This window comes from Saccostrea echinata, unplaced genomic scaffold (assembly GCF_033153115.1).
Source record: "Saccostrea echinata isolate AGI-Se365-2 ecotype Australia unplaced genomic scaffold, CSIRO_AGI_Sech_v1 ptg000047l, whole genome shotgun sequence".
NCBI classification, from domain to species: Eukaryota; Metazoa; Mollusca; class Bivalvia; order Ostreida; family Ostreidae; genus Saccostrea; species Saccostrea echinata.
In genome coordinates, this window is record NW_026889796.1 from 745,796 (window position 1) to 761,062 (window position 15,267).

A 15,267-nucleotide genomic window follows, 5' to 3' on the forward strand; every position below is an offset into this window, starting at 1 on the left:
GTTTACTAGGTAAAAAAAAAATGGAATTTTAATTTTGTGGAATTTTTGATCTTTAGACAAATCCTTTTATTGCAACAATTGGATGTGCACTTTTTAAAAAAAAAAAATGTTGCTAAACTAGGTTTTTGTTTGAATACATGATTGAGTAAGATCATTTTCCTTTGATTTACAAATGTACTATAAAATTTTTGTTTCTTTTTTTCAGATAACATGAATATGGTGTATAAAGATGATGGAAGGAATTCATCAGATTTTGAAATTCCACAAAGTATGTGTTTTAATAGAGAATGCACAATTGTTATTAAAATGGTTTTACTCAATACAGAGTTCTTTTTCTGAATCTACAATTGATTGATATGTTCATTGAGAAACACAAATGTTCATAGGACTGAGCTTGAAGATTTAAATACACATAAACATTGTGTATTAAAAATTCAAAATGAAAATGTTCATCTAGTAGTATTTGTAATAATGTATTGATGAGATATTATTAATAGGAAAAATTTTCTCATATTAGATTCTTCCTGTGATGTCATGACTGCCTCGATTTGTATGTACAATTATGCTGCCTCCAACCTTTTCCCAGCATTTTATCCCATCAGAGAAAGAGAACAGACATGCAGGTAAATGTATATTTTTTGTAATTTGTGGCTGATAGAATCCTTTGTAGGGAACTACATGTACATTGTGTTATATGTAAATTGAAGAAATGGTAGAAGTAGAAAGAATTACCCTTTTATATAAACTGTAATGATTAAATTTTGGGTTTTAAGGAAAGGGGGGAGGGACTCAAGGAAGTAATGAGCATGAAAAACTACTTAACTTTGTTAGCCCAGATCTTGTGTTTCTGAATTCTGAGATACATGTAATATACATGTATATTGATATCTGTATTTTTTTTTTTTTCAGAAAACGAAGTTCTGATGTTATGTGCATTCATAAAAATTTAATGGGTTGTCCTGCTGCAGTCAAAATGAAGACAATACGGGTCTTGGATTGGTTTAATAGTATTGGGAAGAGTATAGGAATTTGTAATGAGGAGCCACCAAGAAAATGTCAGCCCAAGGAGGCCATGAAATGTGTGAGCATGCTCAGTGAAGGAATCATGATGTACGGAATGACAGAACAAGCACCTGCTGTCTGCTCGTAAGTCAAAGGAAAAAAATAAATTCAAAACAATTTATAAATTTTCTCTATGTTTTCTTTTCAATGTAAGTAATTATGTCATATATTCAGATATGAATAAATAAAATAAATGATAAGAAAAATGTGGTTCTAATAGTGAACTTGCTCTATTTTGTCTTCAGTATACTGCAGTATAAAATTAAACATTTTGAAAAGCTATGATGTATATGTTTTAAATATTAATATATTATTTCAACAAAAAAACAAAAGCCTCTGAGTCATAAAGTTTCTTATATTTTTTTTTCAATACAGTGGAATCGTTTCTACCGAGTTGTGTGTGCTGGAGAACACCGCTGGTTGTGAGGCGGGAGAACGCGCCACTGTGGAGGATGCCTACAGAGACGTGTCCGGTGTCGCGGTCAAAACCTGCCAGATGGACAACACTAAACCCATGCAGGTCATGCAGAGAAAATTTAGTGGTGAGTCTCTCTTTGAATGAGAGATTCATGTAGGTTATTTCTTTTGTTGTATTTAGTGAAAGATTCTGAGGAAAAAATAAATTATTGAAGCAAATCTTTGTACTTGAGGTGGTATTTAAACTTTGTAAATTTCAGCGGAAATGTGTGACATGAGGAAAGCAAAGATGTGCTTAACTGGAATGTTTGACAAGGTTGCTATGACAACAGTTTCAATGGAAGAAGTGGACAAAAAGAAACTTTGTGGGTTAGTATTACCTTTTTTTATACTATGATGAAGTTAAAAGTGTTTGTAAATTTGTTATAATCTATGACTTGAGAAATATATGTTACATTTGTACATTGGTTAAAGATTTCAAAGTAAGAGTTAGTCAGTAATGTCAAAGAATGTTAGCATAATTGGAATTTTAAAGTTTTTAAGCATAGCTGGAACTTGCATGTGCATGTAAATAGAGGATTTCATGTTCATTGTCTAAATTTTGACTTTGGTTGACAACAAACATGCTTTAGATTTCTCTAACATCAGTTTTATACCTTTAGAAGGAAATTAATTATTGATGTCTTTACTTTTCATAACATGTTATAACAATATCTGTTTTATAACATTCAGTGAACTACACATGATGGCAGAGTGTGTCAAGAAGAGCAGCATGAACTGTGATGAAGAAGACAAAAAGAAAATGGCTGCCCATGCTCCACTGGTCATGGGACTTCTCATGGGAACATGCTCAGAGGAAGAAGGTGAGCTATTTAGACTGTAATATTTAGAGATGGTGTGCATTTGTAAGTTGTCAATGTTGTTCATAAACATAAAATGAAGTTTTTTTTTTAATTTCAGATGAACAGGAATCTCATGGTAAGTTGAATTGATTAATTGATACTTATGTTCATAATCAAGGTCAGCTGTGATGTTATCAAAGTAAAAATAACTGAATCAAAGGAAGATATTTTAGAGAGTTCCATTCTGTGTTTTAGAGTCCAACATGTGTAAGATGACAGCAGTGAGGTGCCTGAGGGACTATATTCAGATTTCCACAATGGATTCTCTCTCAGACTACTGCAGGTATGTTGTGTAGGAATTCTTGTTAAACTTATAAACAATGAGAAACAACAAACCAAATTTTTTAATGTTTGAAAAATATCTGTTTATTTTACAAGTACAGTACTCTGGACTGTTTTTCACTTGCAGTCATTGCATATTGCAGAGAAGACTCATTTGTGAGAAATTCATATGAAAGATTTGAAAGAAATGTTGATCCACTGTACTGTATTTGAGATGTTAATGACAAAATATGTACATTTTATACAGACAGGTGCCCCCTACCATGAAATGTCTGTCCAGTGCAATGACTGGCTGTAACAAGAAGTTTCAGAGTTTAGTGGGTATGGCAATAGACCAGATTGGGGAGACCTCCGGAATGGTGTGTAAATCTGAGAAATGTAACATGGAGCTAGCATCCATGTGCATGATGGAAGCGGGAGCTCTGCTGAAGATGCCACCCCAGACATTTACTGAGAGTCCTCTGTGGTGTGGGTAAGTAAGGAAATAGGCTGATATTGTCTGTCATCATTTGTATTGGATTGAAATCTGGTTCCTAGCATTGCTATTCTAAATACATGTAAATTAGAAATCATGAGTTCAGATTACCATAGCATTACATTTACTATAACATTATCTGAATTTTCTTTGTATTGAGGATCATTTAAATAAATGTACTTACATGTATATAATTATACCCCCGCTCCGAAGGAGAGGGGGGTATACTGTTTTACCCTTGTGTGTCTGTCTGTCTGTCTAGCTGTGTGTGTGTCTGTCTGTCCGTAACAAATTTTGGTCGCAGTTTTCTTAAGGCCGGTTTACACGGTAATACCTGTCGTATACAACTTGTCGTTTACAACTTTTGTAATATATTCCTTATATGTCTACACGGTAAAACAGGTTTACATTCCACTCTTTTGTTATTTAAACAAACAAAACGCCCCTTTGAAGAAGTACAGTTTTTTTTTTATTTTGTTAACATGGAAGAACAGGAAGAGGAAGACAGTTATCTTAATGTGCATTTTGATAATTTCATTTCCACTCACTGTTGTGCCAGCATAGAAGATCTAGAGGAAGGCCATGGGTCAGACAATGGACTGGGAGGGGAGTGATCACTATGGTGCATATCAGAACCACTTCTTAAATTCTAGAAATTTTCTCCGAATGGATATATGGCAGATTTTGATGATCTTCTGGACGTAGTATCCCCGGCCATTTATAAAGAAGCGGGACACATTAATGAGAAATTCAATTTCAGCAGCAGAACGATTTACTCTTACACTGCGTAAATTTTTTGACCACCGGTCAAATATAAAATTAATCGTCTATTTGAAATATATTTAAGAAGGAATGCTACACCAAACTTTATTTGATGGATCTTCAAAACATCCATTTTAAACTAAGATTTTAGCATTGAAAGATTGATATTCGCTCTTAATTATTTGATACGATTTGTTTCAAATTTATTCAGCGAAAATGTTTTAAAAAAAATTACATTTTAAATTTGAACAAGCCATAACGTATAAAAATGTTGAAGTATTCTTTTAAAATATTGAATTGGTCAGTAAAGCATAAATAGATCACCCAAATCCCAGACCACTGATTGGCCAAAGATAGAGAGTCTCATACGACTTGCTGTACAGAATAGAGACATGCTCTATTCGAACGCGTGGAATATATGACTCCGGGAAGGTTTAAATTCCGTGTAATAGCCCCGTACACACGGGAGCATTTTGATGTATATGACAAGGTTTATACAGCTTGCTTTACCGTGTAAACCGGCCTTTAGCAACTACTCATTGCAGATGCTTGAAATTTTAACACATTCTTTGTTTAGGCATGCCATATGGTGGGATTCATTTTTGTACGAATTCAATATCAACTTCCTGTTTATCCGTGCGTCTGTCCGTACCACAGATAACAAACTTTGGTCGCAGTTTTCTCAGCAACTACTTTTCACAGGTGCTTGAAATTTTAACACACTCTTTGTTTAGGCATGCCATATGGTGGGATTTATTTTTGTACTAATCCGATGTCAACTTCCTGTTTATCCGTGTGTCTGTCAGTACCATACATAACATATTTTGGTCGTAGTTTTCTCGGCAACTACTTATCGCAGGTGCTTGAAATTTTAACACACTCTTTGTTTAGGCATGCCATATTGTGGGATTCATTTTTGTACGAATTCAATGTCAACTTCCTGTTTATCCTTGCATCTGTCCTTATCATACATAACAAATTTTGGTTGTAGTTTTCTCAGCAACTACTCGTCGCAGATGCTTGAAATTTTAGCACAATCTTTGTTTAGGCATGCCATATAATGGGATTCATTTTTGGTACAAATCCGATGTCAACTTCCTGTTTATCCGTGCATCTGTCTGTACCATACATAACAAATTTTGGTTATAGTTTCTCAGCAACTACTCATCGCAGACGCTTGAAATTTTAGCACAATCTTTGTTTAGGCATGCCATATGTTGGGATTCATTTTTTACAAATCTGATGTTAATTTCCTGATTATCACTGTGTTTGTTCATAACTGACCTTGTGTATTCACATCAGAGCGGGGGTATTATTAGTGAGCATTTGCTCACAGACTTCTTGTTTAATTTTGTTTGTATTCTAGCCTCTGATTGGTAATTATCCAGAAAGGAACACAAATTATTTCTGTATCACCTGGTTTGGTTCGGGGACACCCCCCTGACAACCAGCTGAATCATCTGTATCCATACAATCCTCTCATTTCCAGTCCTCGGGATTCATAGAAAATTTCAGATTTAATAAATGTACCTTTAACTTCAAACAATAATTCGATCTTACCAATGTAAACAAACAAGGCTGCAAGGCCTATGTATCAGTTTTTACCTCCCCTCACTTCCCATCACTTCCGTTACTTTCGTTACTATGGTTGTATTATTGAGCGGCAAATTTGAACTAATAAAAAGCAACGAAATTTTACACCCATAGCTAATTTAATGATAATCATTTTAAAATTAAATTATAAGGAATGACTCTAATTCTTGGCCAAATTATTCGAGAATAACCTAGTTTTGGGTCAGGCCTATATAAATAAATAGTGTGTTTCCGGTTCCCCAACCGATCCTAAAATATATGAGCTGACCCTGAAAAATTCATCCGCCGATGTCTTTCCGGAAGTAAACAATTCTATTTTCACTGTTAGAAATCCTAATCTCGAACACTTCGGAGTTGGAGAAAATGCATATCCCATTAAACATAAATGCCATTAGTAAGCCGCCGTTTTGGGAAAAAGAAATGAACTCTTTGTTTTTCTCATTTTTTTCTTGTCAAAGTTAAATTTTAACTAATAAAATGTTAAAATAAAATCAAATGTTTTCCCTACCTACCTACCCTATTTTTTCTCGGGTAATAGGAAACACAATATTTATTTATCTTGGCCTCAGTTTATGCTGTTAAATAACCTCCCTCGCGGATTATAAAGCGTAAACTGACCCAAACCAGGTTATACTTGAATGATTTGGCCAAGAATTAGAGTCATTCCTAATATAAATGTGGTACATGCATACACAAATGGATGTGGAGGAGATACATGTGTTACATTGTAGCTACAATATGATTATAAAGTTATACATATTTTTAACACAGATTTGTAAAACATGCCTTAAGTTGTGTTGAGATGCATGGAAAATCCTGTGATATGAGCAAGATGCCACTATCAGCAGCCTGGTACAACTCCAGTAAGTGGATGGTAGGGGTACTGTGTCGTGAAGAACCCACCCCTAATCCAGTTCTGGGTCTAGCGCCAGCCTTCCAGCTGGAGGGACTCTTCTCTCTGGTGTCCTTACTGGGTAATCGATACTCTACCAAAGAGACTATTTGTCCGTAAGTAACTTCAGTTTTTTAAGTGGTGTATTTCTGTTTTATATGTTAAAAAAAAAATTTAGCAGTTTAAAGATTTGAACATTTTTCATTTTTCATTTATCACACATACTTTGATATCATGATATGATTGTACTTCATATTTTGACTTAGATTTTTAAAATAACTTTTTAAAAATATTACTTGTAATTTTAAAATGGGGATTTATGAACCTTTCAAATTATTTTCAGACATTACAGGAACATGATGATGTCTGTTTATGAAGCTTCTTTTGTTCTGAGCCCTGAAGTTTATGCCCAGATGATACAGGTGTATCGACTCCCCTTGAAGACAGTGGGGCACATATGTTACGATGGGTCTGAGGGCTGGACCATGTCTGACAAGAAAGCCACGTGTGATGTGAAGGCTGCCTATCGATGTGCACAGGAAGCTGGAATACATTCTAAGATCACCAGTAGTGTATTCTATGGCTGGAAACCAGTTTGCCAGTAAGTTTTTGAAGAAAATAATAAAAGTGCTGATGAAAATTTTTTGTTCTACATGTACTCATAAGTCAAAACACTTGAGTGCTGCACAGTTTTATTAGGTCATCTGAGCTGAAGGCTTAAAGGACTTGTTGCTCTTTCTCAATTACTTGAATTTAAAAGCGTATCATGTTCCTCATGATCACAGTTTGTAAATTTTGTGTTTTTACTGCAGATATACTACAGTAATTATTGATTCAATTGAGATATACTGCAGACATTATTGATTCAAATAAAAACCCCTATATTAAAAATCTAAGTTAATTAGATAGCGATCATGGGACAATGGTACGTCATAAGTGACAATGGCTGATCAGTTGATACATTAATCTTACTAAAATGTACGCAATACGAACTGGTTTTTCTGTGTTAGGAACAAACAAATTACCAATTTTATCTAAATGAGGTTCAATATTCTACCTTGTATGTTTGAACTGTCAGGAAGAAAAAATCCCAAAAATCTGTAAACATTGCATGGAAATTAACCTGTTAGCAATAATGGACACAAGGGAGACGAAGAAACTGGCCCACACAGAGTTAATTTTTATACGCCGTCTTAAGACGGGACGTATTATGTTATAGCGTTCATGTCCGTCCGTCCATCTGTCTGTTAGCTTTTTCGTGTCCTGCTCATAACTTTAATACTATTAGGCCTAGAGTTATCAAACTTTGTCAGCTGATGCATCTTGGGTAGAAGGTGTGTCGCGCATTAAACGTAGGTCGCTCTGACCTTTAATTAAGATGTTATGGCCAAATATGGAAAAATCCTGTCAGGCTCATAACTAGAAAACTATTAGACTTAGAATCATCAAACTTGGCCAATTTATGCATCTTAGGTAGAAGGTGTGTCACGACCTATTTCAAGGTCACTTTGACCTTTAATTTAAGTGAAATTTAAAAAAAAAAATGTCTTTGTACTATTAAATTACACAATCTCAAAAAATGTAAGAGTGTTGCAGTATCCATATTAAGAAAATGTTAAATCAAGAAAATACTTATTTTTTTCATTATATCCTTTACAGCAATCTATAACAAATGTAATAAGAGAAATTCCACCTCTCCCATGGGTTTAATTATCAAGCACTGGTCAAGTAGAATTTTGATAACAGAAAATTGCATGTCAAATTAGAGAGAAATTAATGAGTTTTAGTGTGAGAAGCTAACTGGTAGAGCATCTCTGATCAAGCAGGTGTTATCTATATCTCTTGGGACTGTGCAAATGTTGGATTAAATTAAATACATGTAATAATACATTAAATACATTTGTATTTGTATTTGTAGTTCTTGTTCACAAGCTAGCCTAACTTTTAAAATGAATTTGGTGAAAAGTAATTAAAACTAATTTGATACTGCATGATAATAAAATTTGTTGATATTTTATAATAAACTAATTAATTAAAACTAATTATACTGGGGGGGGGGGGGGGGAGTAATGTTGAAATCAGCATGTCCATTGTCCGTATGATTGCAGCTTAAAACCAGCTAGTGTGACATTAAATCTAAAAAAAATCAAGTATTTAAAAAAAATGTTTTAATTATGGTAGATAGCCACTACAAATCTAAGAGTCATGCAGGAACCTTATTAATAATGTTGCTTCAAGATGACAAAATTTTATTTTTTCTTTTTAGAAATTTTTGTAACAAATTTTAAAAAAAAATCTTTGTTTTCAAATTTAACTTCAGGATGACATAAATATGCATTTTTATTGCACTACAAAGCAAATAGTGCAGATCCATTCATACCTTGGGAGTAATGAGTGGACATGCATCGAGTTTAAGATTAATTAATGAGTTCAATGTAGAAAGGCTAGCTGTCTCAGTCATTTCTGTTAGAGCATCTCTGATCAAGCAGCTCTTATCTGTATCCTTTGGGAATTAGGCAGAAGAACTGCTGGTCAGTTTATAACATATGTCATTTGATGGCCAGCCTTTTTATTTTCAAATTTAATTTGTTATAGATTAAGTTGTTAAGACTAAATTGATATTGCTCAATATGATATTTTTATATTTTTTGAAAATATCAACTAGAGCATCATGTCTCACAAATATGAAAGATGGGGGGGGGGGGGGGGCTGCAGATGGGCATTTGTCAAGCTCTAACACAGCCAGTTGAGGATCTATAATGTAATATTTGTTAAAATTAATGCATACACCACAGGAGGTGTATAAACAAATATTATAAGAATGGAAAAATCATGGAAATCCTTCTACCGGTATCAAGGTTGACATGATTTTCTTGCACTCTAAACTGTTTTTGATAATTGAACAATATTTGACGGGCGTATCATGCTGTGGCGGGGCACTTTATTTCATCTTGTCACATGTATTAATCTATTTTATTCACAAATTTAAAATTACAGAACTTGAATAATTTATTTTAATCAATAATCTTGAATCATAACATAAATAAGCGACTGAATCATCGCGGAAATCATGAGAAGGGGAATGGGGCAGGGGTAATTATAGAATCATACCTGTAGTTGAAAAAGGTGGCAGGATCTTTACTAATAACCCTTTCTTCTATAATCATAAACTGTGATCTTTACTAATAACCCTTTCTTTTATAATCATAAACTGTGATTAAGATTGTACAAGCTCCGCTATAAATCAGCAAGTTTCTTTTTGTTTTACAATTTTTATTTTATTCTTACTAACATGATTACACCATGTACACCCACACTGTAGTCTGTCAATAATACATGTATTTATAACTTCATCTTTTAATAAATGTTTATACTTTAGTTAGAAGAAGTTCATACATCTATAGTAATTGGAAAGCATGTAAGAATTTTTTCAGGATTTTTCAAATTATTCCGCATTCGTCGTTGACAAAGTTCGTTAAAAGTATGCAGTTTCTCATTTTTCTATCACTGAATTGTTGCATATGAAGTAACAGTGGTATGGCGCGGAAATCCAATTGAAATATGTATATCGCTGTATTTGAATTTCAACTCAAATTTCGCTTAAAATATGGTTACATAAAAATTACTGGTAATTGTATTCAGTATCTTAATAAACAATGTTGTAGATATTATTTTGCATAAAATTATATAATATATGAAGAGCATGCAACAAGTCCTTAAAGGGAGCTTTTCTGATCCCAGTTTTTCTGTCATCTGTTAGTCTGTCTTTCTGCTAATTTTCACATGTTCCTCTTCTTCACAAGAACCACTGAGCCATTTTCAACCCAACTTGGCACACAAAAAATCTTGGGTGAAAAGAATTCAAAAAATTCAGAAGAGGAGCAATGCCTCCTTTCAAGGGGAGATACAAGAAAAGGCGAAAATAGGGTGGGGTCATTTAAAAATCTTATTCTCAAGAACCACTGGGTCAAAAAAATTGAATCTTCTGCTAAAGCTTCCTTACATACATGAAGTATAAACTCTAGTTTGTTCAAATCATGGCTGCTTTGGGGTAGTGTGTTGCCACAATATGAAGATCAAAGTTTTACATAGGATTATACAAGTACATGTATGTATTGGAAAAAATCTTTTCAAATCTTCTTCTCTAGAACAGCCTGGCAATTATTCCTTCACTAAATTATATGCCAACATTTCCATTTTTTTTGGATTCCAGTTTTTTTTTTAAATCATGGGCCCTGGGTTTAGGGTTAGGCTAAAATTATATTGGGCATTAAATTTTACGTAATGCATGTATACAGAAAAAAATTCCAGAACAACAAGTTCACTATATAGACATATTGATATTGAAACATCCCCATGTTGTGTGGATTCAAGTTTAGTTAAATATGGCTATAGTGGGGTCATAATATTGGGTCAAAAGGTTTGTAGGTGGAATAAAAAGGGGATTTAAAAAAAAAAATCTTCAGAAGAACAGCTCGACTAAGTTTTTTCAAAGGTGAGCATTGTGGCCCAGTGGCCTCTGGTTTCATTAATTTTATAGACAGAAACTCGAATTGTTTTATTCTTTTATGTTTTATTTAAATACAGGTCCATGGAGAAGATGACTTGTTGTATAGAGAGTGCTACCAGTGATTGTACCGACCATAAGTCACTCCTGGATCTCAGGTCTCTCTATCGTGAGATCTATACTGCCGTAGGAGATAAATGTTCTCCTCGAGATATCTCAATCAGACTCATGAAGTCATGTCCAATGCCAGTCCCAAAGAAGTGCGAGATCACTAATGCCAAAAGTAAATGCCTACTAAACATTAGATCAGAATCGGACAAACAGCAGATTTGCAGGTTAGTTTTAGTATTTATGTCATCTGTTTTTAGGTCACCCGAGTCACTGCTTTTTGTTAGTGTCTCGTGTCTATAGTAAATTTTTAAAAGAATCACAGGATCCAAGGTCATTAAAACAGTTCAAGGTCAAGGTCAGTGAAAAATTAATAGGATTTTTTTTCCCAAGGTTACAAATTAGGAAGAGACTTTAAAAGTATGTGTTGATGAAGGGAATTAGGGAAATTCTTGATTGGATCGTAAAATTTTAGCTGAGCAGAGCAGTTTAGAGAAAATTTTGAAATACCCTTGATACTGACTTAATAACCGTCAAGGCTCATGTTTTGTTATGAATTAGCATGTAATTACTCTGTTATCTGTGGTCAATTCATAGAGGTTGGAGTATATTGAGAATTTTCTTTTCCTGATATTGGATGCTGAGGTTTCCCATGATTTTAATGCTCTATAAAGCTGATCATTGTTAGTTATTAATACAGTTATCATCCTAAATTTTGCAGCAAACTGTCAGATGTTGTTAAATGTGTCAAAGAACACACAGAGGGTTGTGCAGCTGCCCAGAATGCACCTCTGGAGTTTATCTTGCACAAATACAAGGAGTGGAGGCAGTCTGCCTGTGACCTCAGCAGTGTGGATACACAGGTCATGGTGAAGGATGAAACCTCAGATGTGGCCAACTGTAGCATGGTGCTCATGAACAGTTATTACAAGGGTTTGACCACTAAGTCCAGCTTCATAGGTTCTTTATGTTCAGCCAAGAGAGAGGAAGAGAAGTGTATCCAACAAGCTAAGTACATTCCTCTGCCGATACAGTTCAATTTTGCTGAAACTATGGACGCGTATCAGGAATTCAAAAAGATGTGCAATCAGACATTTGAAAACAAGCCAATGCCTAGCGGTAAGATTTTGTTTTTAAAATACAGGGAGAAATCATTGATCAGAAGACACAGAATTAAGGATGATCTTTACAGTAAAATGAGGTGCATGCACTTTCTTCAAGAAATCTGAATGTTATATTTTTTTATTTACAGAACCATCAAGTTGTATGATGGATGTGGCTGCAATGTGTGTAGTATCTTATTCACAGACTTTGATAAGATGGAGACTGACCCCAATGGCAGAGAGACTCCCCATGTGTGGGTAAGAAATGCAGTCTTCATGTATTTCACAGCTCAGATTTTGGTCAGTTGATTATTTACAGAGTTGAGAAGGAACTGTAGCTTTTTAGACTATTGTAAATTCACTTACACTTGATGTTCAGTTTTTTTCCTATCACAAAAAAAAAAACATATCCCCTACCCATGGAATAAATCATCTTGTGAATGTGATAAGAAAAATATACAAATGTCAAGTGCCAGTGGGCAAATAAGGAAAAATGAAAATCAAAAAGATAGTTGAATAGCAGGTTAACTTAGAGATATTTTTTTTAATTATTAGAAAGATTCTTGATGTGCAGAAGTGTGTCAATAACAGTGTACAGACCTGTTCTAAGCAGCGACAAGATGTATTTAGGGATGGTCTGATCTCCCTGGTCTATGAACACATGGAAGCCTGTCCGTCATCTATTCTGCCTACTGTCAAGCAAATGGATGATGTGTGTTCCCCAGAAATGGCTTCCATGTGCTTAGAGCACTATGGCATGTACCTCACTGAGATCACCCCAGGCAAAAAGAGGGAGGCTTGCAGGTATGTATAGGGCTGCACAATAATATCAGTGTTCTTGTCTATTGCGATTTGTTAACAAAAATTATCTTATTGCGGTACATTTTTCCAGTACCAATATACTGGGAAAATGCTTGGGCTTGGGATTTCTAAAGTAAAATATGAAATTTAAGATGTCAGAAATGTTTTCAATCCAAACGCTTTACAGTAAGGTTACTGTCATACTTGCCAACCTCCAACATGTAAAAAATCTGGTCATGACCAGATTTGGAAAGTAAAAAATCTGGTCATAACGCGTAACGACATTCACAACATATCTAACATGATTAAATTATATATATGTATATTCTATAAGTATTTGTGTATTGAGAATTCTTTTATTAAACAGAGGCTTTAATTTACAATGACAAAAAATTAATATATATATTGATTAAATTTACATGTTAAAAAAGAGCATTGAAGGTCTCATTATTCAGTATTGACCTGGATTAAGTGTGCGTTTTTCTTAAAAGAAAGTCTTTTCAGAATCTGCATTGCTATTTTGAAGCACATGTTTGTGCTAAATTTGAAAGTATTCCAATTTTGGTTTTGAAGTTATTTTTCCTCTCCCGAATTAATTAACAAGTGCAATATGTATTAAATGTATAGTTAGGCCTACTCTATCTTCGATCACTTTATTTTATCTAATGAAAGTTGTTTTCCAAGAGTCCTTGATATGTAAATAAATATCGTTTCTCTTTTTCTTGGTTCAGTTTGTTCCTGCTGGCCATAGTTCTATTGGAAGCCATTTTAAATTGACTTCAAACTTTGATTTGTCAAAACAACTCCCAGGTAATTGTTTACACCTGCGCTGATAATTTACTGAATATACACGGCCTACTGAACATAGCCTTGGCATTGTTTACGGATCCAAGCTTGGGTTGCAACTGGAAGTTAAAAGTGCAACCTAATTTATGAACCAAATCAGGAGATTTTCGGCTTGTTCGGCAAAAATCAGGAGAAGAGCATGACCCGCCGTGTCATAAAAAATAATCGGGTTAAGGGTCGAAAAATCGGGTGTAACCCGACGAAATCGGGCGAGTTGGCAACTATGACTCACTGTTGTATGGTTGCATTTTGTTGCAAAACTGTAGTGAACCAACAAGAACTTTTTTGCTACAACATATTTATAATAGTTACATGTATATAAACTCTGCTTATAAATGGAGGTTAATGAAATAAGAAGAGCATTTCAACTGTTATTGAAAATATTGCAATTCATATCACAATACTGTTAAAAATAGAACAATATATCGCAATACGAAATTCCCAGGCGATACCCAGCCCTTGGTATGTAGGTCATAGGTAAATAGCAGTTTGTAATGTTAAAACATGTTTTATATTTGTTTTGCATATAATATTTTGTATTAGTAAAAAATGGTATTAATATAAACATTCTTTTAATTCTTAAATTCAACAAATCACTCTGGTTGAACCTCAGTATTTCAAATGTTAATATTTTGAAAATATGTGGTATATGATATAATTATATTTCAGAGGGAATAGTCTTGAATAAAGAGGTTTGAGGTTGAATGCACTAATAATTGAAATATGATTTTAAGAATTAAAAAAAACCCCATCTTTTCATGTTTTTATAGTAAATTCCATGAGACACTTGAATGTGTCCATCAATTCACTAAGAACTGCTCTGACAGTGTCAAAGGATCTTTCGCCCCCACTCTGGACCATATCCGTAATATACTGGGGGATTCCTGTCCTCTCTTGTCTACCGTCATGTGTAACACGGATATGTGGGAATCTACACTGCAAAACTCAAGATGTGAACTACCCAAGGCAAATCAGTGTTTGATGAAACTTGACGAATATGCTAGAGCCAATATGACCAAAATGGATGGAATGTGCATGTAAGAGACTAAGTTTATCTCTTAATTTATGAGAGAATTTTATGGATCATCATTTGAAGTCCACTGATATATGGACTTTCAGAATATTAAGACATTGCATAAGCTTTTCAACATTTATTACAGGGAATATGCAAAAACATTAGAGTGTGTTTTACAAAACACCATAACCTGCAAACCTGAAGATGTCAAGGAGATCAATACCACTGTACATGTCATCATGGCAACACTGGGGTATGAATGCATGAAGATTGCTGCCAAGGATTCAAGGACAGGGAATTCTGGGATGCAGGAAATGTCATTACCCCTGCTTGCTGCTCTCCAGACTTGTAAGCCCAGACCTGTGTGTACAACAAGATGGCTGGACTGTGCCCCAGACATGAATGTTACCGTTGTCTGCGAGTAAGAAATCAGTTTGATTGTAAATTGAATGTGTGATGTATTACGTAATCTTTTTCCTGTGATGCAAAGTAAATGTACATT

At 34.3% G+C, this 15,267-nt stretch overlaps 1 protein-coding gene across 1 annotated transcript in view; it reads left to right on the plus strand.

Annotated features, from left to right (window-relative positions):
- The window catches only part of LOC133203073 (uncharacterized), a 78,377-nt gene that overhangs the window by 16,031 nt on the left and 47,079 nt on the right, over positions 1-15,267 (plus strand). The window contains exons 16-32 of the mRNA XM_061338939.1: positions 206-268; positions 518-623; positions 910-1,146; positions 1,438-1,601; positions 1,740-1,848; positions 2,212-2,342; positions 2,440-2,457; positions 2,577-2,664; positions 2,911-3,135; positions 6,265-6,501; positions 6,729-6,986; positions 10,973-11,227; positions 11,722-12,119; positions 12,253-12,361; positions 12,659-12,907; positions 14,521-14,787; positions 14,911-15,186. Of these exons, the coding sequence (XP_061194923.1) occupies positions 206-268; positions 518-623; positions 910-1,146; positions 1,438-1,601; positions 1,740-1,848; positions 2,212-2,342; positions 2,440-2,457; positions 2,577-2,664; positions 2,911-3,135; positions 6,265-6,501; positions 6,729-6,986; positions 10,973-11,227; positions 11,722-12,119; positions 12,253-12,361; positions 12,659-12,907; positions 14,521-14,787; positions 14,911-15,186 (3,190 nt within the window). The remainder of the gene's footprint in view (positions 1-205; positions 269-517; positions 624-909; positions 1,147-1,437; positions 1,602-1,739; positions 1,849-2,211; positions 2,343-2,439; positions 2,458-2,576; positions 2,665-2,910; positions 3,136-6,264; positions 6,502-6,728; positions 6,987-10,972; positions 11,228-11,721; positions 12,120-12,252; positions 12,362-12,658; positions 12,908-14,520; positions 14,788-14,910; positions 15,187-15,267) is intronic.